We start from the raw sequence: 24,352 nt of genomic DNA, 5'->3' as shown, positions 1-24,352 counted from the left end.
GTATTTGTTACAGATAAAACATACAGCACCTAAACAGATTCATATTTGATATAGAAATGTCTTTATGTATGCATATACATATAACACACGTTTGCAAATACACAAAGATTCACAGTTTTCTCAGTGCAATATTTACTGTTACTCACTTAATCATTAAGTGTATTCTAATCTAATTAAAGATGTAGCCTTCACTATTTTCTCCATGAGCAGACGCTACCTGACCTGCCTCCTCTTGCCTCACCTTGACTTTCTGGGGTGGCTAACTTTCCATATGTGGCAGTGGGAGAGTCACACTGATTTCAGCCTGATATCCTTTTGATGAGCCCAAAACAGAGCTGCTTTTGTTGGTCTCTCACCTTAGCTATACTCCATCAATAAATACTGAATAAACAACATAACTAAGCTTTGCAGTGCATCATTTCACAACTCAAAATGGATAGTGCAAACAACTTAGCCGGGAAAAGATTATCCACTTGGAAAACTCAGAACTCCAGAGAGGAAGCTATCAGAAGGTAAACTGACATACTTGGTGATAAATAAGCTCACCAAATGCAAGGAAATGAAAGATATCATCTGCTACAAAGCCAATGGTTAAAAAGTAGCTGATTTAAATGAAACCACAGTTAAAAGTCGTCTCAACCCAGGGAAAAACACAAGCTCCTCAGTGCACATTCCATCAGAAAGATATCTCAAAGTTTGGCTGTCAGAGATGGCAACACCTTAAAGAGTTGTCCACAGTGACCAACATCAAAACTAAAACACACTGCTGTCTCAGAGCAGTGGGGATACAAACAGGTCTAAACACACTCAACAAACCAACCAATCATTGCAGTTTGGGAAAGCCCAATTGATCCAATCTTTTGGGAGAAGAGAGTTCAGATAGTTCCGCTAGTCTGTGAATGAAAAGAAATGATTCTTCATTCCTTCCCCTATCCCCTAAAAGTTCCAAGATACAGTCCTCTTACTCCTGACTTCACCAGCAGAGGAAACAGTCTCTGCATCCATACTGATACAACAGCTCAATCAGATCATTTGTCACTGGCCAGAGGGACAGTGAATGTTTAAAGTAGGTGATGGGGTGCCAATAAGTGGCTGCTTTCTCTTGGATGAAGCTTCTTGGAATGCTGTTGGAGCCTCACCCATCCAGCCCAGAGGAGAGTATTCATCACAATCCTATGGATAGGCGTTGGGGAATCAGTTAAGTCACTCACTGCAAAGTTCCCAGCTACTGACCTGCTCTTACAGTCACAGCTCCTAGATTGTAGAAAGAGGGGCATTGACAGAAATGCTGTTGAATGTCAGTGGGAGGTGCTTATTGGATGGTCACTGCTGGGGCATTTGTGTGGTGTGAATGTTGCTTGCAATCCATCAGCTCAAGTATGAATACAGTCCAGGTCTTGCTGCATATGCTTCATTATTGGAGGAATTACCAAATGGTGCTGAACATGCTCAGTGAACACCCTCACTTTTAAGTTTAAACACTTACTTAGTGAACATGAACACAGAAATCAGATGGGAGCGCCAACTGCAACAATCCAAAATGATGGTCCCCAATCAGAAGGACATACCTGTGGAAACATATGAAGTCTTCACTCCAAGGGCCCAATACAGAGTCTTCTTTTTGATTTTGAATTAATCTGTACAAAAACTGTGGAAGCTGGGACTGTTCTCCTCAAAGCAAAGGACAATATGGGGAGATTTAACAGAGTGCTTAAGATTGAGATGCCTTTTGAAGGAGTAACAGCAATAATCTGTTCACCTGCAGGAGGGCAGGAACCAAAATGTATACAACTGGCAAGAGAAACAGAGGAGAGCCACTTATCTGTTATGATCTAGAATGTGCAAGTAACTTTCCAAACAAAAAACTGGATCAATATTTAAGGGAAAGTACTGCAGGAAAAGTGAAACTGATTGACTAAATGCTTCAAAGGGTTAGCACAGGCATAATGGGCCAAAAGACCTCCTGTTGGGTTTAAGATTCCTTGATTCCAGTGGCTTTGTATAGGTAGCACCAGTAGAAATGAGACATTAGACTGGACAAGTAACTGTTTTCTCTGGGAAAATATGCATGGACACTGTACGACACTGTAACAGATAGATTTAAATCAGTATAGACACAAAACGACTAGATCTGGCTACCATTTGAAACTGAGATAGCTTTTATTAAGTTAATAATTGGTCTGTTAAACCCATGGAGGCAGTGTGGTATTACGGAATGCTTTGCTGGGTCAGTTCAGAGGGCAGTTAAGAGTCAGTTACGTCAATGAGAGTCTGGAGTCACGTATAGGTCAGACCTGACAAGAAAGGCACAGTTCCTTCCATAAAGGATATCAGTGAATCAGACAGATTTTAGCAGCAATCTGGTTTGGTGACCATTAGTATTGAGACAAGTTTTGCACTCCAGGTTTATTTATTAACCGAAGTTAAATCCATCAGCTATACTAATGAGATAGGATCTCAGAATCATTAGTTCATGAAGTAGAACAGTCATATAACCATTGGACTACTGTTCTGTTTAAGCAAATCTGACAGCTTTCATGGTCATTTTTGCTCTCTCTGGAGCCAGCCCAGATACCGTGCTGATTGCAGCATGGTGCATAAACAAGGCATTATTGAGATTGTACAATAATCAACTGTACACTGAACATGTTCTGATTAGAACACAGACACCATTGCAAAAAGTTGCCCAATCACACAGCACAACAGAAAGTAAAACATAGTAATCATAGTCATCATAATCAAGTTTTATAACTTGATTAGACCAAACAATATGCTTTGAGCGTAGACACACAGGATATGATGTACTTTGTGCACAACAACATGAACTTTGCTGTGCCTCATAGTGCAGCTGACTTTGCGCCTGCTCAAAGTACACACCTAAGTTTCAACAACTTGGTTAGACCAATCAAAATATTTAGAGCACAAACAGATATTACAATATATTTTATGCACACACATGCACGCACACACACACACACAAGGTAGAACACATGAACAATGGTATACTGTGAGAGTGCCCACATAACAATGTACTCTTTGCACTGCCACACCACAACGCGTAGTGTGCACTGCAGTATGACACTGACAATTCAATATTAAAAAATTAAACATTTCCAAGACATATCTAAACACAATGCACAGTTATCTCAAACTGATCAGCTGATTACTTCAAAAAAATTCAATATCTTGAAAGACAAACTTTAAAATCAGCAGACTAAACAAATCTTGCTGTCATTTACAAATATCATTTTAAAAGTTTCAGCTATGACAATTTAAGCATTGCATAAATTAAAATTAAATTAACTGTACCTTGTGAGAAATGGTTCTATTTAGCGTCCAGCTGGTTCAAACCTATTCCAGCTGTGTTCAGAGTTCAGCACACCCCCAGCCTAATGAGTATTGGCTAAGGGTCAGTCAGTTTTAAATGCCCCTCTGGTTTCAGAGTTCACCTGGTGATGATGGGCAAATGCCAAAGGTCTGGGGATTAGTCAGTTAAAAGGTTACAGCAAGTCTGGGAGCAGGATTCAGTGCTTGAAAATAAAAAAAAAGTTATTTGCAGGATGGGTGGGTGTCACTGGCAATCTCTAATTATGCTGAAATGGTGGTGGGCTTCCTCATACACTTCATGGGACAGTTAAGAGTCAGGTGTGTGACTTGAGAGACTGCAAATAGATATGGGCCCAGGGCAGGTTATAAAAGTAGTTCTGGATGCGAGTTTGCTCGCTGAGCAGGAAGGTTAGTTTTCAGACGTTTCGTCACCATTCTAGGTAACATCATCAGTGAGCCTCCGACGAAGTGCTGGTGTTATGTCCCGCTTTCTACATAACACCAGCGCTTCACCGGAGGCTCACTGATGATGTTACCTAGAATGGTGACGAAACGTCTGAAAACTAACCTTCCAGCTCGGCGAGCAAACTCACATCCAGAACCTCAACCTGAGCTACAAATCGTCTCAAAACTCGCTATAAAAGAAGTGTGGAGGTCATTCCACTGGATTAGCAATGGGGGGATTAGTTCAAATCCTGCCAAGGCAGATGGTGAAATCTGAATTCCATAAAATCCTAATTAGAAGAAGTTAGTCTAATGGCGAACATGTTGCTATTGTCAACTGTCGTAAAATCCAGTTCACTTTGGGTTTTTAGGACCATCAGACAGATTCATGGCCATTTTAACTGATATGAGCCTTTTATTCCGCAATTTTCATTTAAGTTTTCGAACTGTCATGTTTTTGAACTCCCTTTTCCTGGATTATAGACAATAACAAAAGCATGTTCATGTTTAGGGATGAAACAAGCTTGACAAATCTGCAATAACTTTTTAAAGAAAAGTTCTAATACCAAACAAGTGTAACTTTCCACAAGGTGAAAATTCAGAGTGACCACAAGAGAGTGAAAGGTGAGACTTCAGTCTGACATTTACGGTGTTTTGTTTATCTTTCATGCGATTTCACCTTGTGCTGACATGGACGGTGAAAACTGAATCATACAAGTATGCAAGATAGTCAGAAACTCACATTGCATGTCATGAGCATTAGAAACCACAGTTCTACTCAGAGTGCAGTATTACAATGCAAAACTAATGTTGAGGAAAGACTGATGTAGTCAGGTCACCCACTGAGCCAGGCCCTGAACGTCAGTGTATCAGGAATGTCAATAGGACAGCACTATCGCAATTTAAAAATAAGTAATTAAATGAAGAATGAGCAAGGGAATAAGGAACGATGACAGCCTGAAGTTGTTGTCACTGGGCTATTAATCCAGAGATCCAGGCAATGGCCTGGGCATCTGATCAGTGATGAGAGTCTGAATTTTAAAAAAAACCGGAATTAGGATTCTAATGATGACCACTGTCAATTGTCATAAAAACTCATCTGCTGCACTTTAGGGAAAGAAATCTGCCATCCTTACCCAGTCTGGCCTATATTTGACTCCAGACAACAATATGGGTGACTCTTAACTGGCCTTTGGGCAATTAGGAATAGCTAATAAATACTGGGCTAGCCAATTAATAAATAAAAGAACTTGAGTCCAGAGTGCGACCAAACGAGACCAGACTGACATCTAGTGAATGGAAGCATTGGATTCATTGTACTGGAGACTAAACGGCAGATTTCCCACAGCCTCAAATGCCCCCTCAAATTCAGCTGTCATGAGGTACAGGACTGAGAGCTGGAAGGAGTTTGGGCAGGGAAGGAGGGAAGGGAAGTGGCAATCCTCACTCAGTGAGGCTGTGCTTGTGCATCTCATTTCAATAGATTACAGCGTAGCAATAACAGAAACCTCTGGATGGGGTAGCGGACTCTTGATTGGGTTAAAGGAATAACAAGAAGCAGCGAGCTCAGACCTTAACTCAACCAAGTTTTCAAAACAACAAGAACTGAGTCTCTGTCAGCAAAAGTAGGAAAGTACCTGCCTGTCACCATACAAACCAGTCATTAGTACATTCCAACTTTGAAAAATATTAAATACCAAATTTTTTTTAAAAAATCAAAGAACTGGAGATGTGGTAATCCAAAACAAAAACAGAAATTGCTGGGAAAAGTCAGCAGGTCCGGCAGCATCTGTGGACAGAGAGCAGAGTTGTTGGTTGGTTCGCCAAGCTGACTGGTTCCCATGCAAACATTTCATTTCCCTTCTAGGTGACACAGTCAGTACTGTATAGCCTCCAAGGAAGCACTGTTGTTCTGTCCCACTCTGAATTGAAATAGATCTAGGCCCGAAACGTCAGCTTTCCTGCTCCTAAGATTCTGCTTGGCCTGCTGTGTTCATCCAGTTCCACACTTTGTTATCTCGGATTCTCCAGCATCTGCAGTTCCCATTATCTCTGTCATAGTGGGCAGTCTTGTTTTGTACCAGAGTGGTATGTAGATGGGATCTATTTCATTATGTTTGTTTAATGCATCAATGGTTGAAAACCAAGCCTCCGGGAATTCTTGTCTTTGTTTTGCTTGTCCGAGTACTGTAACTTTGCCCCAGTTAGAAAGCACATGACACCAGGTTATTGTCCAACAGGTGTATTTGAAAACACAAGCTTTCGGAGCCTCAGTCCTCCTTCAGGTGTTAGTGAGAGGGATAGTATCAGACACAGAATTTATCAGTAAAAGATCAAAGGGCCACACCACAGAAGAGGATGTACTAAACAAACCAAGATGTTATTAAATCTTTAATCAGTTATAAGGTTTTAATTGATTAATATGTGTATGTAAATCCCTGGATTCCTTTCAAGTCACTATCCTGGGAGAATTAAAGGTTTTATTAGTGTTGTGAAGAGGTGACATTTTAGGTCAGACAGTGCATGTCACGTGTGAGGCCTTGTTTAGAATCTGTTTGAGTTTTGGTTTGGAGTCAGATCAGACTGGTTTTATTTCTAAAGTAGGAATTTATAAAACGCCACATTGATTATCTATGAATTGTGTGCTTTTTGAACAGAACGTACCTGCAAATACAAATTCAGCCCACAGATTCACATGCGCGTGTTGGAGTGTATCGGAATGAGGGAGAGCTGGTCGTGCCATTTTGCTGCAAATTGGTGTTTGTGTATCCTAGTGGCAAGTTTCCTGACAGTCTGTCCTATGTAGTGTCTCTTGCAGTTGTGGAATGGGTATTTTGCATATCACATTTGTCCTGCTCTTTGTGAGTATGGCGTCCTTCATCTTTGAGAGTAGCTGGCGAAGTGTAGCTGTTGTTTTATGTATTATCCTTATGCCAAGAGGTCATCTCTGTACAATTTTTGTAGTCAGTTCCGATGTGTTTCTAATATAGGGTAGGGTGGCCATTGTGTTGGGGTGTACAGTGTCTTCTTGGTGTTGTCAGGCATCAGCAGACTAAGGTGTTGGGATACACATTCTTTCTAGAGATTCTGTACAGGTGCTCCTTTTTGTGTTTGCACAGCTCTGGGGCGTTGCAATGAATTATCACTCACTTTAACATGATTTAAGTGTTTGTGTGCACTGGAGTGGTTACTGTTGTAATTCAGGATTTGGTGTGTGTGTGTAGCCTTTCTGAATGGTAAGGAATTCACCCGTTGTTTGTTCCACCATTATGTATGGAGATGGGAGCTGAATGCTGTTCTCCTCTTCCCTGGTGAACTTGATCACAGTGAATATTCTGTTAATACGGTGGAGCATTTCTTCTAACTTTGCTCGTGTAATGATAATGAAAGTATGGTCCATGTATCTAACCCATAGTTTAGGCTGGATCTGGGGGAGGGCTGTGCATTTCAGTCTTTGCATACGTTTCCACTATGAGACCGAAGATGGGTGAACCACGGGTAAACAAACACGTTGGAATAGACCCCATCTACATACCAGCACGGTATAAAACTTGAAACAAAACTGCTCGCCATGACAGACCAGACCATATAAATTCAGAGCAGGATAGAACAACAGCGCTTCAATGGAGGCTACATCGCACTGACCATATCACCTAGAAGGGAGATGAAATCATTGCATGGAAACCAGTCAGCTTGGCGATCTAACCAACAACTCTAACCACAATCCAAGCCAGAAATTTTCATTAAAACACTAAAGGAGAAAGTACGGTTAATGACTGGGGGTTAAACATTAACTCTGCTTTCTCTCCAAAAGAAAACTTCACCCAACATGTAGCCCAAGTCCTGAGGAAGTAAAGCTTCTGATCTGCCCCTGCCACTTCTCTGCCCACCCAGACCTGGAGTCTAAACTGAAATTGGCTCAAGTGCCAGCTTTAAGCTAACTGCTAAAAAATGGCGGACCTGGTGAGGAATAAACTGGCTCCCATCAGAAAATAGCAACGTGTCAACAAAAGGGGCTGCATTCAACATTTACCTATTGGGGTGGAATCCATGGCACCGCCTGTCAATCCGACAGAGATGGTGGTAAATGGTTAATTAGTTAGCCCCCTTTCTTTGACCGCCTGCTTCCCATTTATGAGTCGCCTAGTCCCATGTATGCTCCAAACTATAGCAAAGGCAAACCACAGCATGACGAGATCACCAACTATCCACGAAGTATGGGTTACATCAATATGCTGTGGGCTTTCCTTGGTTAAAAACTGGTACAACTATTTCACTCTCCCAGGCGATATCCCAGCACCACTGACCGATGGGAGTACATAATCATTCAGGACCCACTCTCACAAAGATGTCTCTTGCAGGACCTCTACCGCCTGATCCCCCTTCCTGATTTCCATTTCCTTTGGCGGTTCAGCTCCAAACTCCTGCTTCTCTTCTCTCCTCATCACGTCATTATTTATCATCCCGTTTGGCTCTTTGGTTGGCACGAGAGAATGATGCAAGCTGGGTTCATTGCGCTGTGTTCAAGACAGGGAAGAGGAGAGGATACAAATCAGATAAAAGACTGACGTTTAAACTTCACATTAACAGAGAAACAGCAAACACCTCAACATTCACCCTCAAACTGGCACTGAGCGTTCACGATAAATATCCAGAGTTGAGATGAAAGTGATTGGGTCCCATTAAAACATTCAGAAGTCTGTATCTTTCCCAGATTAGGGAATGTACAACATTCTGTCGAACAGAGCCGTCAAACAAAGTCTCAGGGCCACAGTTTGACATTTAAGACTATGACGAGGGGAAATTTCTTTAGAGGGTTGCAAAGCTCTGTTGCAGAAGGTTGGGATGTCTAGTAGTTAAGTAGATCCAAGGCTAGTTTGATAAATTTTTGGACAGGAAGAAAATTAAGGAATTTGGGGATTGGAAGCGAAGAGGCGACCTGCCATAAGCTGACTGAGTGGCAGCGCAGGCTAAAGAATCCGTTTCTGCTTGTGTTTCCGATGTTCTTATGTTAATCTCGCAGAGCTGATAGATTGAATCCTCGAAGAATAATACATCAGCCAATGAATAGCCATGGTCTTTTTCCGAGGACATAGATCTCAAAAGGGCCTAAGGGGTAACTTTTTCATGCAGAGGATGGCACATGAATGGAACAAGCTGCAAGAGGAAGTGGCAGAAGCAGGTGCAATTACAACATTTAAAAGGCATCTGGATGGGTACCTGAAGAGCAAGGGTTTAGAGGGATATGGACAAAGGGGATGAAGTCATATTGGGACGTTTAGTCGGCACAGACGAGGTGGATCTAAGGGTCTGTTTCCATGTTATGCAACTCTTTGTCTCAGCTCTGCATTGCCAGTCAATCATTCAGTGCGATCCTAACTGCACGGGCCACAGACAGGGGCACCCAAACGGGGGGTGAGCTGCAGACAGCAAGTTTCACTGGTTGCTGATTTGAACTCTCAGCATTTGGTCAACACAAGGAGGGACGGAATGAAAAATGATCGATGGGTCTGTACATACTGCAGGATGATAGCGGACTCCACAACTCAGCTTCTCCTTGCATCGCTCTGGCAGGAAAAAGAGCAGATAACGCAGAACCGGAACAACCGTTGACGGGTTCACATCTTCTCCTTTCACTGGGCCTGGAACGTGCACAGAAGCAAATGAATCTCTATGAAAGGCATATAAATGCACTAACTTACAAAGACACACACTAACACAGACAGAGGTAGGCACAAAATATCGCACACATGCACATGGATTGATGATAACAGGAACTGCAGATGCTGTAGAATCCAAGATAACAAAGTGTGGAGCTGGATGAACACAGCAGGCCGAGCAGCATCTCAGGAGCACAAATTTTTTTAAAGCTGAGTAGAACTGGGTATTCAGTCTGTCGATCCTGCAGAGGATAAAAAAAACAGGAGAGGTCCTTTGCAGGTCTGGGAGAGGGAGGCTCTGAGCTGGGGCAGGCTGGATTGCTGGAACCTCTCTGATGAAGGGTCTAGGCCCGAAACATCAGCTTTTGTGCTCCTGAGATGCTGCTTGGCCTGCTGTGTTCATCCAGCCTCACACTTTGTTATCCTGCACATGGATTGATACCATTTATCAGAGGCACTCCTATGGAGACATTTTTATGTTACATTTAAAAAGCAATTAGGCTGAACAATGAGATGGAACGCGATCTGCAAGGATGAGAAAGCAACAATCACAAGATCAGGCCTGAGCTGCCTAGCGACAGGGCAGGAACTCCAATGGTGCCTCTTCATTCAATTCAATTATGGCCGGTCTTGAACTAAATTCTAGCTTCTTCCTCGATTCTAGACACCTCCAAACATCTTTTAGTGAGAGGAATGCAGCAATCAGATTGTATCTACCCACAAAGTGCTGTGGGGTAGTCTTTCTTCAGCCTCTAGATGATACTTTTAGCTTCAACATCTCAGAACAAGACTACATGCTCCATAACCTAGATGTGATTTGCCTCTGACATTATAGTTAGGGTCGGATTCAATTGGGGGGGGGGGGGGGGGGGGGGGGGGGCAGTGACCTAGGGGCATGGCATTGGGCTGGTCATTCAGACCTTAGGCTAACGTTCTGGGGAGTAAAAACAGAAATGGCCTGCAGATACTCAGTAGATCTGGCAGCACCTGTGGTAGGAAAGCAGAGTTAACATTGAGCCCAGCAAGGGAAACATGGTATGTTTGCTCAAAATATGATGTGGGGTGTGTGTGTGCGTGCGCGTGCGCGTGTGCGTGTGTGCAGCAGCACCAATGATGGCAATAATGTGCCAGAGAAAGAGTTGTGGGTGGGTGCCCGTGTAGGACTGGAACACAAGGAACATACCCTCCAAAGAGACAGGCATAACCGGGGCTCCGAGTGGGCATTTACGGCCACATCTCCAACCTGAAGAAAGTGACAGGAGTTAAAAGAGAAGTTGTTCAGGGTGAGAGAAAAGCTTGCCCAAGCACAGGAGGGTGGTGGTGGGTGGGGACCGTTCAGGCCTTTTCTCCCGGAAGAATCAGAGAGCCCTGGGACCATTCTGATGGGGGAAATGGGGGTTGTACATCCATAGTAAAGAGGAGGCAGCTGGAGCCTGTGAACTGGAAATTCTGAAACTGATGTAAAGCGTCAGAGGAATTGGGAATGTAAAATGGGAAGACAAGTCAAGGTGAGAGGCAAAAAAAGAGTTGAGGTAGGAAGAGATGGGTTCTCTGGGCCAAGAACAGGCAAAAAGAATGGGTCAGCACAGTCAGTCCAGTGTGTGGATTCTGGGGAGAAGGTAGAAGCCAGCTGTCCGGGATTAGGGATTATGACCCAGGAGGCAGTCGTGGAGAGATCCCAGATGAGGCGAGGTTGGTGACAGTGGTAGACACAATGGCCTGATGTTCAACGGTGAAGTCATTGCCCAGGGGATGATGGGAGGAGGTGACCGAGAGCTGGTGCTCAATCTCCGCAATGTAGAGGTCAGTTCGCTGGACAACAACAGCACCATTCCTGTTGGCAGGCTTGGTGACAAAGTCAGGGTGGGATCTGACAGCACACAGCACAGAGTATTTTGGGTTTGAGCGGATGAGTGTGGGGGCAGAGAAATTAAGGTGACCAAAGTAACATAGACAGTTCTCAACGAACAGATAATGTTCTGGGGACATGGGCTCAAATCTCACCATGGCAGAAGGTGAAATCTGAATTCAATAAAAGAAAAATCTGGAGTTAGAAAACTGACCCAATGGTGACCAAAATCGAAAGAACTGCAGATGTAATTCACAAACAAAACAGAAGCTCCTGGAAAAGAACAGCAGGTCTGGCATCATCGTGAAGAGAAATCAGTGTTAATATTTTGCATCCAGTGAGGGTCACTCAGACTGACCCAAAACGTTATCTCTGATTTCTCCTCACAGATGTTGCCAGACCTGCTGAGCTTTTCCAGCAATTTCTGGGTTTGTTTGTGACCAAAACCCATCTGGTTCATTAAAGTTTGTCAGAGAAGGAAATCTACATTGGGTCTACATGGCCACAGGCTGATCCTTAACACTTGGGGGTGGGAAGAAAATGCTGGTCTGCCAGTGATGCCCACATTCAGTGAACAAGTTGTTTGTGCAGTCTTGGCGCTTAGCATTAGCAGTTTTTTAGAGACGGTGTTCCAGATTTCCACAGACCTTTGGGTGAAATACTTCCTGATCTCAGCCCTCAACAGCCTAGCTCCAATTTTAAGGTTTTATCCCCTTGCTTTGCACAGGGAAAAAAAATTGACAGCATCGCATTAAAAAGTGCAATGAGGCAAATGGTTATTTCAAAAGCTTTTGAGATATGCTGCACTCAGCACTATGGCATACAAGTTAAACAATGTTTCCAAAGAAAATATTGCCAATTTCTCAAAAAGGCCATTCCACTGCAGGTTCAGTGAACTTTGTAGATCTGGTTTTAATTACTGAAACATAGCCAGGTCACAATTAGTCCCACGCAATGGAACATTTAAGAGGCTTAAAGCTGAGCAATAAATGGAGAGATGGCCTTGGCTGTAGAAGTTTAGACAGTCAGATAATCAGAGTTATACTGTGCTGAGAACACTGCATCAAATCAAATCAGCTACACTACATGCGATTAGACTGACAATAGAAAGGCAAATACCTGTGCACAAACTGGAGAAACAATGGAGACTCAATAAGATTTTATTTAACGGTCACTCTCAGGATATTGGTTCCACTGGCACAGCCCACAACTTATGGTCCCCTTTAATTTCCCTCAAGAACATTTAAGTCCTTTCTTCTTGAATTACTGCAAACTGTATTAAGCAGTTTACTCAAGCAAGCTTAGAGTCTTGGTCAGTCATTTCAGAGCACAGTTAACTGTCACAGGGCACTCATTAGTGATACATATTTCTCCTCACTTCCCTCCATTTCTCTTGTTGATCACCGATGCACCCACAACCCCGTCAGTTAGTGTCATGCCACCGCAGACAGTTTCGCTTCTTGTCAGAGAACTCAACTGGCTTTGTTGAGCTGAGTTATTCTCATCCATTCTTTGCTGGGTTCTACCCATCTATTGCTTGTCTGCAGCAGCTCTTCAGAAGGTGTAGAGTACACCTTATCAAGGTTACGTATCAATTCAGAGCTGGATATGGGATGGAATCATGTACAGGCCAGATAAGGCAAGGATGGAATATTTCCTTCATCAGGGAGAAAGTTGTGGTATTTTCCTTTATTCTTTCATGGGATGCGGGCATTAGTGATCAAGTGGTCATTCGTTGCCAATCCCTAACTGCGCTCAGACCGAATAACTTGCTTGGCCATTTCAGGAGGTGGTAAAAAGTCAACCACATTGTCGTAGGTCTAAGGGCTGCATGTATGCCAGGCCAGATAAGGGCAGCAGATTTCCCTTCCTAAAGGGTGTGCGTGGAACAGTTGGCAGTTGTATTTTACAACAATCATCGCTTCATGATCACCAATATTGAGACTAGCATTCGACTCCAGACTTATTCATTGAATTTTTTACTTCGTCCAGCTGCCTTGGTGGGGTTTGAACCCATGCACCGCAAGGCTTTGGCATGGATGTCTGGGTTCCTATTCCAGTGGCATTACCACTACATCACTAAGGGTATTGGTTATCTTAGTTAGCTGGATGATCGGTTTGTGATGCAGAGTGGTATCAACGGTGTGGGTTCAGTCCCCATTTTGACAGAGGTTACCATGAGGGACTCTCCTTCTCAACCTCTTCCCCTCCCTGAGGTGACCCTCTGGTTAAACCATCACCCGACTCGCTCTCTCTCTCTCTAAATGCCCTCCGGTGACTTTACAATTACATCGCAATCTGCCCACCAGTCTTAATGGACGCTCTGGGTAATACCTGCTATGTAAGAGATGAATTCAGACTCATTAACAGTTATTTTACCACTCAATCTTGGAATTATTCCCAAAGTACAAAAACTACAACAGCACCATACCCAAAACTGGAAGCTGAATCTCCGGCTAGTGGTAGAAAAAGATGAAATTGACAAGCAGCAGTTCACACTGCATTGACTTGTACCATACCTGTTAAGAAACTGACCAGCAGTCCCACAATAACTACGGTGGCTGCATTGTGCCCACTGTACCACATGTAGGAGAGAGAGTAGAACTTCTTCAGTCCTGTGAGGCTACAGAACAGAACAAAAAACCTCAGACCAGTAAAGGTGGATCAGCTACTCAAGCAAAAGCAAAATTAGAGGAGAAAGGAACAAACAAAAAACCCTGCATTTATCTAGCACCTTTAATCACCTCAGAGCATCTCAAACACTTCACAACCTCTGAATTTTTTTTTCTGAATGTATTCAACTGTTATAACATAGGAAACAACAACAGTTCAACTCCACAGCAATCTCTCGTAAACAGCAATGTTTAAGCTGTTTAGACAGAGACCCACCAGCGACGCTAGTTGAAATAGTGCCCTAACCATCTTTTCCATTCTCGACCAGGAAGTCAGGGCTTCGGTTTAACTTCTCATCCTGAGGTGGCACCTTTGGCAATAGCAGACTTCATTCGTTCTAGGTTTCGTTCTCAAGTCTCAGGGTGGAACTTGAAGGTCACTACCATCTGAGCCACTAACATTGCAAAGACATGAATTTTTTTTCAGAACATTGGCAAGCCTGAAGGGACTAAATGGCCTCCTTCAGTATTCTGAAGTTTTCTGTCAACTGAATGACTTACTAGGCTGTGAGGCAGGGCAACTGAAAGTCATCCACATTCTGTGTGGGTCCAAAGACACACAAAGATCAGGTTTCCTTCCTTAAAAGGCACCCAAAGACTGGAACACAGGGCTGACATAGAGCGCAGTATTTAAGGACTGTCGAGTTAAGGGAAGTGCCATCTTTCAGAATGCGACAACAAATTGAAACCTCATCTGCCATCTGAGTGTACATATATGATCCTATGGATATTACTGTAAAGGACAGGGGAGATTTCTCTGAAGTCCCAACCAACAGGGTATTCAGTCAATAACTTATTGCTTTTGGAAGCTTGCTGTATGCACATTGGTGCCTTGTTTCCTCCCATTACAACCATACAAGATTATTTACATTGATTTGAAGTAGTCAGGGACACTTAGAAATTATTAACAATGTTTTACACATGCACGTTCTAGCTTACTTTAAAGAACCTTAGTGAAACAGTTGTTTCTTTACAACGTCTGCATAGTCAATTTTTATTGCTAATTTGAGGAGGAAAATTGGGTAGGCTATTTCAAGAGTGTGCACTGCATCATCATCTGATTTCAGTTATACTGTGCATCAGGCTAACAACAATAACAATTGAGTTATCAACTGGATTTCTGCCACCACACTTTCAGAAGCATGGGAAGGCTTAAGAGGCAGAAAAGATTCACCAGAATTATTCCAGGCATGATAGACTTCTGTTAGATAGATAAACTGAAGACGTTGTATACTTTGGGGGCCTACATTATAGGAAAAACACAAACACATTAGACTGAGTTCGGAAGTATTCATAAGAATGGTTGGAGGGATGAAGAGCTTCAGTCAGGAGGATACATTGAAGAAAGTGGAACTATTCTGAACAGAGGAAGGCTAAGAGAGATTTCACAAACCATGAACAGGTTGAATAGTTGCTAGGAAGAAACTGTTCATGCTTGTAAAAGGAACAAGAAGTTGCAATAGAAGTAAATATGAAGGAAGAATAACCATTTTCACATAGCAAGTAGTCAGGGCATGGAATACACTGTCTGGATGGGGTGGAGGTCAACTCAATTAAAATATTCAGGAGGGCACTGGGCAGTTATTTGGAAAGGTGAAATGTACCATTTACATGGGGAAAAAGCAGAAGATTGGTACTAGGCACTTATGGTCTCAGAAATGCCAATGCAGATTTGTCAGGCTGAATGGCCTCCTTTTGCATCATAACACTTACAATATCGTGAAGTTGGGACTTCACTTTAGAATGGAGATGTGATAGGGAAAATGTCTGAGAAGGGGTGGGGGCAGGGCAGAGGAAATGTCTGAGACAAGGCAGGGCGGAGGAGATGGCTGAGAGGGAATGGGATGGAGGAGCTCACAATTATGACTGTCTGGAAGGAGTCAAGAGAAAAAAGCTGTTCTCATTTGTGGAGGATTGAGAACCAGAGGAGGCAAATTTAAGGTGACTGGTTGAAAGAAAGGATGAAGTCAAAGAATTCGAAGGACGAGACGTGACTTGATAGAGGTGTACAAAATGATCTGACGTGTAGATAGAGTAGACAGCCAGAGACTCTATGGAGATAGCTATTACGCGGGAACATAGTTTTAAAGTGAGTGGAGGTAGATATCGGGGAGACGTCAGAGGTAGGTTTTTTACTCAGAGTGGTAGGGGTGTGGAATGCATTGCTGGAGAGGTAGTGGAGTCGGCCTCGTTAGGGGCATTTAAGCGGCTGTTAGATAGGCATATGGATGATAGTATAAGGTAGGGGTGGAGGTTAGATAGACCTTAGGTTTCGGGTAAAAGATCGGCACAACATCGTGGGCCCAAGGACCGTGTACAATGCTGTACTGTTCTATGTTCTAAGAAAGCTAAAGGTAACACAAGAAAAACATTTCTACTGAGAAGGTGCACAACCCAAGGGTGTGATGGAAGCGGATTCAAATGTGGCTTTCAAGATGGAATTAGATCATTAGCTAAACAGGAATATTTGCAGGACTGTGCAGTAAGGCAGGGCAATGGGACTAACTGCGCTGTTCTTACGGAGACCCTTTACCATCACAACGGCCCAAATGAACCACTTTTGAGCTGAAACCTCTAGGAGGTGAGAGATTGTGGTGATCAGAAACCAAAGTTCCTATTGTCACTCCCTGCCCACTGTAGGTTAACCTCAGGCAAGACCTACGGATTTAAAATGTGACTGTCTCCTAGATAAACAACACACTCTGTCTGTTAGCACTTTGGGGTAAGTCCTGAACTTACCTACTGTTTGGCGCTACTGTCGTCAGGTTGACAGGTGTCATGGTGTTAGTTGTCAAGGCAGTGCTAATATTCTTGATTGTGGTTGCATTGACGAATGAAAAAGATGCACGGTTGGAGATAAAACTGCCAATTCCAATCCAGAATGCCATTATCAATCCTGCTACCAGTCCAGAGATTGCACCCTGTTAGAAATCAGACAACCTAATAGTCAGCCACAGAAGCAGTAAGGTTTGTTCATGGGATATAGGCATCACTGACTAGGCCAACATTTATCACCTATTCCTACTTGCCCAGAGGACAGTCAAGAGTTAACAACACAGCTGGAGTCACTTGCAGGATAGAGCAGGTCAGAAATACCTTCCCCTGAAGGACATTTGTGCAGTTGGTAGGTACATGGTCACCATTAGCCTGGCTTCTTCTTCCAGAATTCAGATGTCACCATCGCCATGGTGGGATTCAAAACTCATATCCCCAGATCATTAGCCTACTGTTCTGGATTACTGGACCAGTGGCATTACCTGGTGTGCCATCATACCCTGACTGTACTCAAATGTTACCACTCTCCACCATAAAAAACTTTCAAGTAACTGGTTTCACATTAACTCACCATAGAGTTAGCCATGGGGAAAAACATTCCTAGGCAAAAGATTCCAAGCAGTGGACCACCAACCATCCCAAAAATACTCAATGCTGCCTGAATTTGAACAAGAGAGACACATCAAAACCAAGACTGGTAGAGAGCGACAGAAATACAGTTAAAGAGAGGCAATTTCATACAGCACCTGGAGCACTGAGCCCATCAGTGACGCGACGTATGCCATTCCGAGACACAGCAACCCGTAGCCCAGTGCTGCAAAAACACAGGAAATCACATTTACTGAGCGCTACAGGTAAAAGACAGAATCCACAGGTAAAATCTTCTTCATTTAGAGTGGTGAGAATGTAGAACACCCTGCTGCGTGGAGTCAGTGACGCAAATATCGCAGAAGCATCTAGCGAGGAACATGAGGAGAAGAGAAGGATATTTTTTTGTTGAGTGCGGATTTTAAACTAGTGGTGCATGGGTGTTGTTTTATTTTTGTGAAGGAGTTTAAAAATTAATAAGCTGTAGCAGAACCCTGGACAAGCCCCCATTGGGATGATTCCAGCCAGATTTCACTCTGGGATCTGTCTTATTCAACAGTAACATCACCTGGGATCATTACAGAAGGCAATCAATACATGAGGGAGAAAGGAATTCTCATGCCCTTCACAGGGCTCTTGCGGCACAGTGGTACTGTCCATACCTTTGAACTGGAAGACCTGGGCTCAAGTCCCATCTCATCCAAGAGGTATGTCAATAACATTTTAGAAATGGATTGCAGCACTTCAAGAAGGCACCCTACCACCACATCAAGGGCAACTAGGGGCAGACAATAAATCCTGGCCCAACCAGCAACTCCCATATCCCATCAGTGAACAAAAGAGAGAATACTTCTGAGATAACAAGGCATAGAGCTGGATGAACACAGCAGGCCAAGCAGCATCAGAGGAGCAGGAAAGCTGACGGTTCTGGCCTAGACCCTTCTTCAGAAATGGGGGAGGGGAAGAGGGTTCTGAAATAAATGGGGAGAGAGGGGAAGGCAGATCGAAGATGGATAGAGGAGAAGATAGGTGGAGAGCAGACAGACAGGTCAAAGAGGCGGGGATGGAGCCAGTAAAGGTGAGTGTAGGTGGGGAGGTAGGGAGGGGATAAGTCAGTCCAGGGAGGATGGACAGGTTAAGGAGGTGGGAAAAGGCTAGTAGGTATGAGATGGGGGTGGGGCTTCAGGTGGGAGGAGGGGATAGGTGGGAGGAAGGGCCAGGTGGGAGGAAGGGACAAGCTGGGCTGGTTTTGGGATTCGGTTGGGGGAGGGGAGCTTTTCAAGATTCAAAATCTCCCCTTCCCCAACCACATCACAAAACGAACCCAGCTTGTCCCCGCCACCCTAACCTGTCCTTCCTCCCACCTAAAGACCCACCCCTATCTCCTACCTATTAGCCTCATCCTGCCCCCTAGACCTGTCCATCCTCCCTGGACTGACCTATCCCCTCTCTAACTCCCCACCTACACTCATCTTTACTGGCTCCATCCCCACCTCTTTGGCTTGTCTGTCTCCTCTCCACCACTCTTCTCCTCTATCCACCTTCGATTCGCCTTCCCCTCTCTCCCTTTATTTCAGAACCCTCTCCCCCTCCCCCATTTCTGAAGGGTCCAGACGTGAAACGTCAGCATTCCTGCTCCTCTGACGCTGCTTGGCCTGCTGTGTTCATCCAGCTCCACACCTTGTTATCCCAGATTCTCCAGCATCTGCAGTTCCGACTGTCTCAGAGAATACTTCTGCTTGTTTTTCAAGCTGGAGGAGGCTTTACATTGGGGTTTGTCGTTAGGATCCTTGCACTTTCTGACTTAAACTTGGGAGGGCACAACTTCAAAATGTCTGGAAATTGCAGAACTGGGGAGCATTGTGAACCGAGAGGAGGTTAGCCCTCGTCTACCAGAAAACGAAGACAGGCTGGAGAAATGAATAGACGTGGAGGACTAAATTTAACGCAGTGAAGTGATATATTTCGGTAAGGAGAATGAGAGGAGATGATATATAGGGTACAGGACTACAGTAGTGGAGGAATCTGGGATTCAAAATCCCCAATGGAGATGCAGTTGATAAAGCATGCAGAGACTTTTATTCAGGCATCATTAACAGGAACATCACTTAAAACAAAAGTAAGCTACAACAAACATGTATAAAACACTGGTTAAGCTTGAGTTGTTGTCTTGTGGAGAATTCCTGGGCATCAGGCTTTAGGAAGAATATGAAGGCACTGGAGAGTATGCAGGAAAGATTCACAAGAGTAGTTCCAAAGGACGAGGGATTTAAATTACACAGATAAATTGGAGAAGTATGGGCTGTCCTCCTTGGAACAGAAAATTATGATGAAATTTGATAGAAATGTTCAAAATCATGAAGAGTCTGGAGAGATTAGGCTGGGAGAAACTATTCCCATTTGTGTGGGATCGAGCGGCAAAGGGCACCAATTTTACATGATTTGTAAAAGAAGCATTGGCCATGAGATTTTATTTTGTGTATTTTTTTTTAAACACCAAGTGTTTAGGTTCTGGAATACACCGCCTCGAACAGTGTTAGAGACAGAAACAATCACTGCCCTCGAAGGAGAACTGGATAACTATCCAAAAAGAAAGGATTTGAGGCATTAGAGGGAAAAGGTGAGGGAGTGAACCGAGGAGAGATGTTCTTGCCAAGAGTCAGAGCAGACACAACAATTTGAATGGTGGCCTACTGTGCAATAAACATTCCAAGGCATTTAGACAAAATGAAGATCAAAAGGGGTGGGAGTGGGGGATGGTTTGTGTGGAGCACGTACACCAGCATAAACTATTCGGGCAGAATGGCTTGGTTCTGAGCTGTGAAGCCCCCAAGCTATCACAATACAACAAAACACAGTACCAATTCCACCCTCTAAGCGCTTCAAGAGAAGATCCTGCACAGCAATCCCTCACCACTGACAGACTGTCTAAATAACAACTCTAATGTCTGCAATCCCTCATCACCTCTTGTTAATCTCAATCAGCACCTCCTTTCTAGCATCTAACCTTATGTGGTAAAATGCTTCAGACACTGATTCTCCACCTTGGGAGAGGTGACTAAAGGGGCGGCCAGGTAGGCCTTACATGAGAAGCGCAGAGAAGTGTATGGGATGAAATAGGACTGGAAGCTCTGGAGGGTACAAACATGATGAACTGAAAGCCCTCCTGCTCATGGGAACTTGTGAGAATATTGTCTAGGATAGGGTAGCTTAGGGGCCAGAGGTGTTGGCTGTGAGCAGGCCTCATCTCGGCACGATCAGTGAATCCAGAGGATTCCATACCACTATTTTGAAGTAGACAAGCTTACATTTTCCCCGGTGTCTTGGTTAATATTTATCCCATCGAAGATATTACAAGGACATGATTTGTCTTGCTGTGTGAGAGCTTGTTATGCGAATACATTTCAAAGTACCCATGTTGGATCATAGAGTTAGTGCAGCACAGAAACAGGCCATTTAGCCCTAAAAAGTTGTGTCAGCTATCTGCATAAGCAACCCAGCTCATCTTGGCCAAAGTACTTTCGAATATCGAAGTCATAAAAGGTGCTGTAAAAAATCCAAGCCTTTGTTCCTTTCTGCACAGATTCCTTTGGCCTTGTTGCTAATGTGCAGGCATCAGCTTTCTTTGCCTGGAATGTTCACAATCAGCCATTGGGAGTATGATCACTGCTGCCAATCTATTAGGAAAATGCATTCTAGGCTGGGATAATCACATCAAAGGCAGAATCCGATTAACAAATTAATTAAGTCAGGTTCACTGCTCAAAACTGTGGGAAGCTTGGAAACTGAAAGGCTTGTGTTATCTAATCCTCAGCCATGGCAGGATGAACAATGCTATAGTCACTTCAAACAGATCATGGAACTTGAGGACCCAGGCCCTCTGCTCCACATTCTCAATCTCATCAAGCCACCTAGCAGCCCTTGTGCTCATTGACTTACACAGAGAAGCATCCTGAATCTAAAATTCTCACCCTTGTTTTAGAATTCTTCCATTGCCTCAACTTTCCTTACTCTTCAACTCTTTTAGTCCTCCAAGATATGTATCCTCTTCCAAGTCTGGCCTCTCATGCATCACCAGTTTTAATCACTCCACCATTGGCGCCTATCTTTTCAACTTTGCAATTTGTTTCCTAAACCAACTCCCCAACTCTATTGCTGTCTATCAAGCTTATTTCTTCAAGCAGCCTTTTGGTCACCCACCCTCACAGCGCCTCATCCTGCTCATCAAATTTTGCCTCATGACACTTCTATGAAATGCCTTGGGGCATTTTACTATAATGAACAGTGCTATATAATTGCAAGTTATTGCTGGTATTTTCCATTGTCACTCACCGAGACACTTGGATATCAGTGTGGCTCGAGCCTCTGTCATGTGTGGACACTGAGGTTTCACCAGGTCTGTCATGGTGACGGCAGCTAGCGAATTGAATGCAGATGATATTGTACTAAAGAGACACAAACAATGATTCAGCATTAAAAAGAGAGCCTAACGTGCTTCCACATCCAACCAGAGTTGGCTGTGGATTAATGATCATCCTTTTACTAATCGTTACGTGAAAGCTGGTGCTTGTAAGCAATAAATCTAACAATTGATGTCACCTTCAGAACATCTCTAGAGCAGTACAGGCAGAGCTCCATCAAAGAAACATGTGCCAAGAACTGCACAGTTGCTTTGCAATACCTTGCAGTGAATGTTACTAAAGTTCTGATGCAAATGATGGCTTTGAAACTACCACTTATACTACTTAAAAAGAAACAAGGGGGAGGCGATGGCGTAATGGTATTACGGCTGGACTGTCAATCCACAAACTCAGATAGCATACTGGGGACCCAGATTCAAATCCCGCCACCGCAGATGGTGGAATTGAACAAATATCTGGAATCAAGAGTCTAACGATGACCATGAATCCATTGTCGATTGTCCGAAGAGCCCATCTGGTTCACGAATGTCCTTCAGGGAAGGAAGCTGCCATCCTTACCTGGTCGGCTCTTAGCTGTTTTAACTGCAATTAGGGATGGGCAATAAATGCTGCCCAGCCAGTGACACCCTCATGGGATGACATGAATGTATTAAAAAAAAAGACATACTGTATCTGATCCTTGCTTTGCTGTAATTGTCATGCAGCAAATGAGCTGGATCCACAAACATAAAGGATTGCACTACAGTCAACACCTTGGCTCTCAGCTTCACAATGATCAGAAAACACATTATATTCTAAAGCAATTTCTGATCCTTAAAGACATTCGTGCATTGGTGAGGTTCTGACAGAGAATGCTCAGGTCAAAGCGGTCTGGTGATCCAGACCTTGTCTCCACCAATAGACAGATACAAGTCACTGAAGAGGATGGTTGGGCAGTCACCTGGATACTAGACTTAACTGGAAATGGTGACTCCACGTTACAGAGAAGTCTGACTAGGACCTGAGGAAGGGTCACTCAACCCAAATCGTTAACTCTCATTTCTCTCTACAGATGCTGCCAGGCCTGCTGAGCTTTACCAGCAATTTCTATTTTTGTTTCTGATCTGGACTAGCCCTGCTTGCAGGGCAAGTTAAGAAGGTGGTTATTAAAGCACCCTGGGCTTCATAAATTGAACACAGGAGTCAGGAAGTTATGACATCAAGATGAGATCAGCTATGAATGCATCAAATGGGAGAGCAGTTTAAGGGACTAAACTGTCTATTCTTGTATTGATCAAGTTCTTTACAAATTACTGGTTGGTGTCAACTAAAGGGAGTACAGGGAAGTGCGTGTAAGGGCAGGGATTTGGTTAATTAGGTGAGAAAAGAACAAGAAAGTACAATGTTAAAATTAAAATAGAAGTAGGTTATTGAGGGGTGACTTCAGAAACCTGTTTCTCACATAAAAGGAATTGGAAATCTGAAATTCTCCCCAAAGTCATTGTTGAGGTTGAAAATAGTTCAAAATTTAAAAACTAAGATTAATAGATTTTTAAATAAAAACCAAAAACAAAAACAGCAGATGCTGTAAATCAGAAATAAAAACAGAAGTTGCTGGAAAAGCTCGGCAGATCTGGCAGCATCTGTGAAGGGAAATCAGGGTTAATGTTTCGGGTCCAGTAACCGTTCCTCAGATAGATAGTTTCTTGTTGGGTAAAATACCTGAAAGGCTATGAAATCAAAGCAGATGGATGAAGTACTGATCAGCTTTAAGTCTGACTGAATGGCTGAACACACTCATTGGGAAGAATGGCCTTGTATTAAACATATAGATAATGAAATGTGAAGCTGGATGAACACAGCAGGCCCAGCAGCATCTCAGGAGCACAAAAGCTGACGTTTCGAGCCAAGACCCTTCATCAGAGAGGGGGATGGGGTGGGGGTTCTGGAATAAATAGGGAGAGGGGGGGAGGCGGAACGAAGATGGAGAGAAAAGAAGATAGGTGGAGAGGAGAGTCCGAAGAGATTACAAGAGAGTTGCAATGGGAGAGAGATTCCCTGAGGTTGGTCCAGAGGGAGGAGGGTAACTTCTTCTAGGCATGCCTAACCTGAAGAAGTTACCCTCCTCCCTCCGGACCAACCTCGGGGAATCTCTCTCCCATTGCAACTCTCTTGTAATCTCTTCGGACTCTCCTCTCCACCTATCTTCTTTTCTCTCCATCTTCGGTCCACCTCCCCCCCTCTCCCTATTTATTCCAGAACCCTCACCCCATCCCCCTCTCTGATGAAGGGTCTAGGCCCGAAACGTCAGCTTTTGTGCTCCTGAGATGCTGCTGGGCCTGCTGTGTTCATCCAGCCTCACATTTCATTATCTTGGATTCTCCAGCATCTGCAGTTCCCATTATCACTCATTAAATATATAGAGTTGCTTTTCTAATAATTTTCTTAAGTCTCAGGCGATTCCTTCCGGGAAAACACTCCAATCAGAACCTTAGATAATATAGTGTGGAGCTGGATGAACACAGGGGGCCAAGCAGCATCAGAGGAGCAGGAAAGCTGAAGTTTCAGGCCTAGACCCTTCATCACTCCTCTGATGCTGCTTGGCCTGCTGTGTTCATCCAGCTCCACACTTTATTA

The 24,352-nt window shown here is 43.7% G+C and overlaps 1 protein-coding gene across 11 annotated transcripts in view; it reads right to left on the bottom strand.

The window, feature by feature from the left end:
* Positions 1-3,867: 3,867 nt before the first annotated feature.
* The window catches only part of slc5a6a (solute carrier family 5 member 6a), a 58,195-nt gene continuing 37,710 nt past the window's right edge, over positions 3,868-24,352 (bottom strand). For 10 of the 11 annotated variants that reach the window (XM_059644918.1, XM_048528064.2, XM_048528066.2 and 7 more), the window contains 7 exons: positions 21,648-21,760; positions 17,474-17,541; positions 17,299-17,385; positions 16,692-16,873; positions 13,800-13,903; positions 9,292-9,413; positions 3,868-8,288 (listed from right to left, as the gene is read on the bottom strand). In XM_059644918.1, coding sequence (XP_059500901.1) covers positions 8,112-8,288; positions 9,292-9,413; positions 13,800-13,903; positions 16,692-16,873; positions 17,299-17,385; positions 17,474-17,541; positions 21,648-21,760 — 853 coding nt within the window. In that variant the 3' untranslated portion in view covers positions 3,868-8,111. The remainder of the gene's footprint in view (positions 8,289-9,291; positions 9,414-13,799; positions 13,904-16,691; positions 16,874-17,298; positions 17,386-17,473; positions 17,542-21,647; positions 21,761-24,352) is intronic. The other variant, XM_048528070.2, reaches the window with a different exon arrangement.

Source organism: Stegostoma tigrinum, chromosome 3, assembly GCF_030684315.1.
Source record: "Stegostoma tigrinum isolate sSteTig4 chromosome 3, sSteTig4.hap1, whole genome shotgun sequence".
Taxonomy (NCBI): Eukaryota; Metazoa; Chordata; class Chondrichthyes; order Orectolobiformes; family Stegostomatidae; genus Stegostoma; species Stegostoma tigrinum.
The sequence above is the reverse complement of the archived record's forward strand: the minus strand, read 5'-3'. Positions and strand labels throughout refer to the sequence as shown.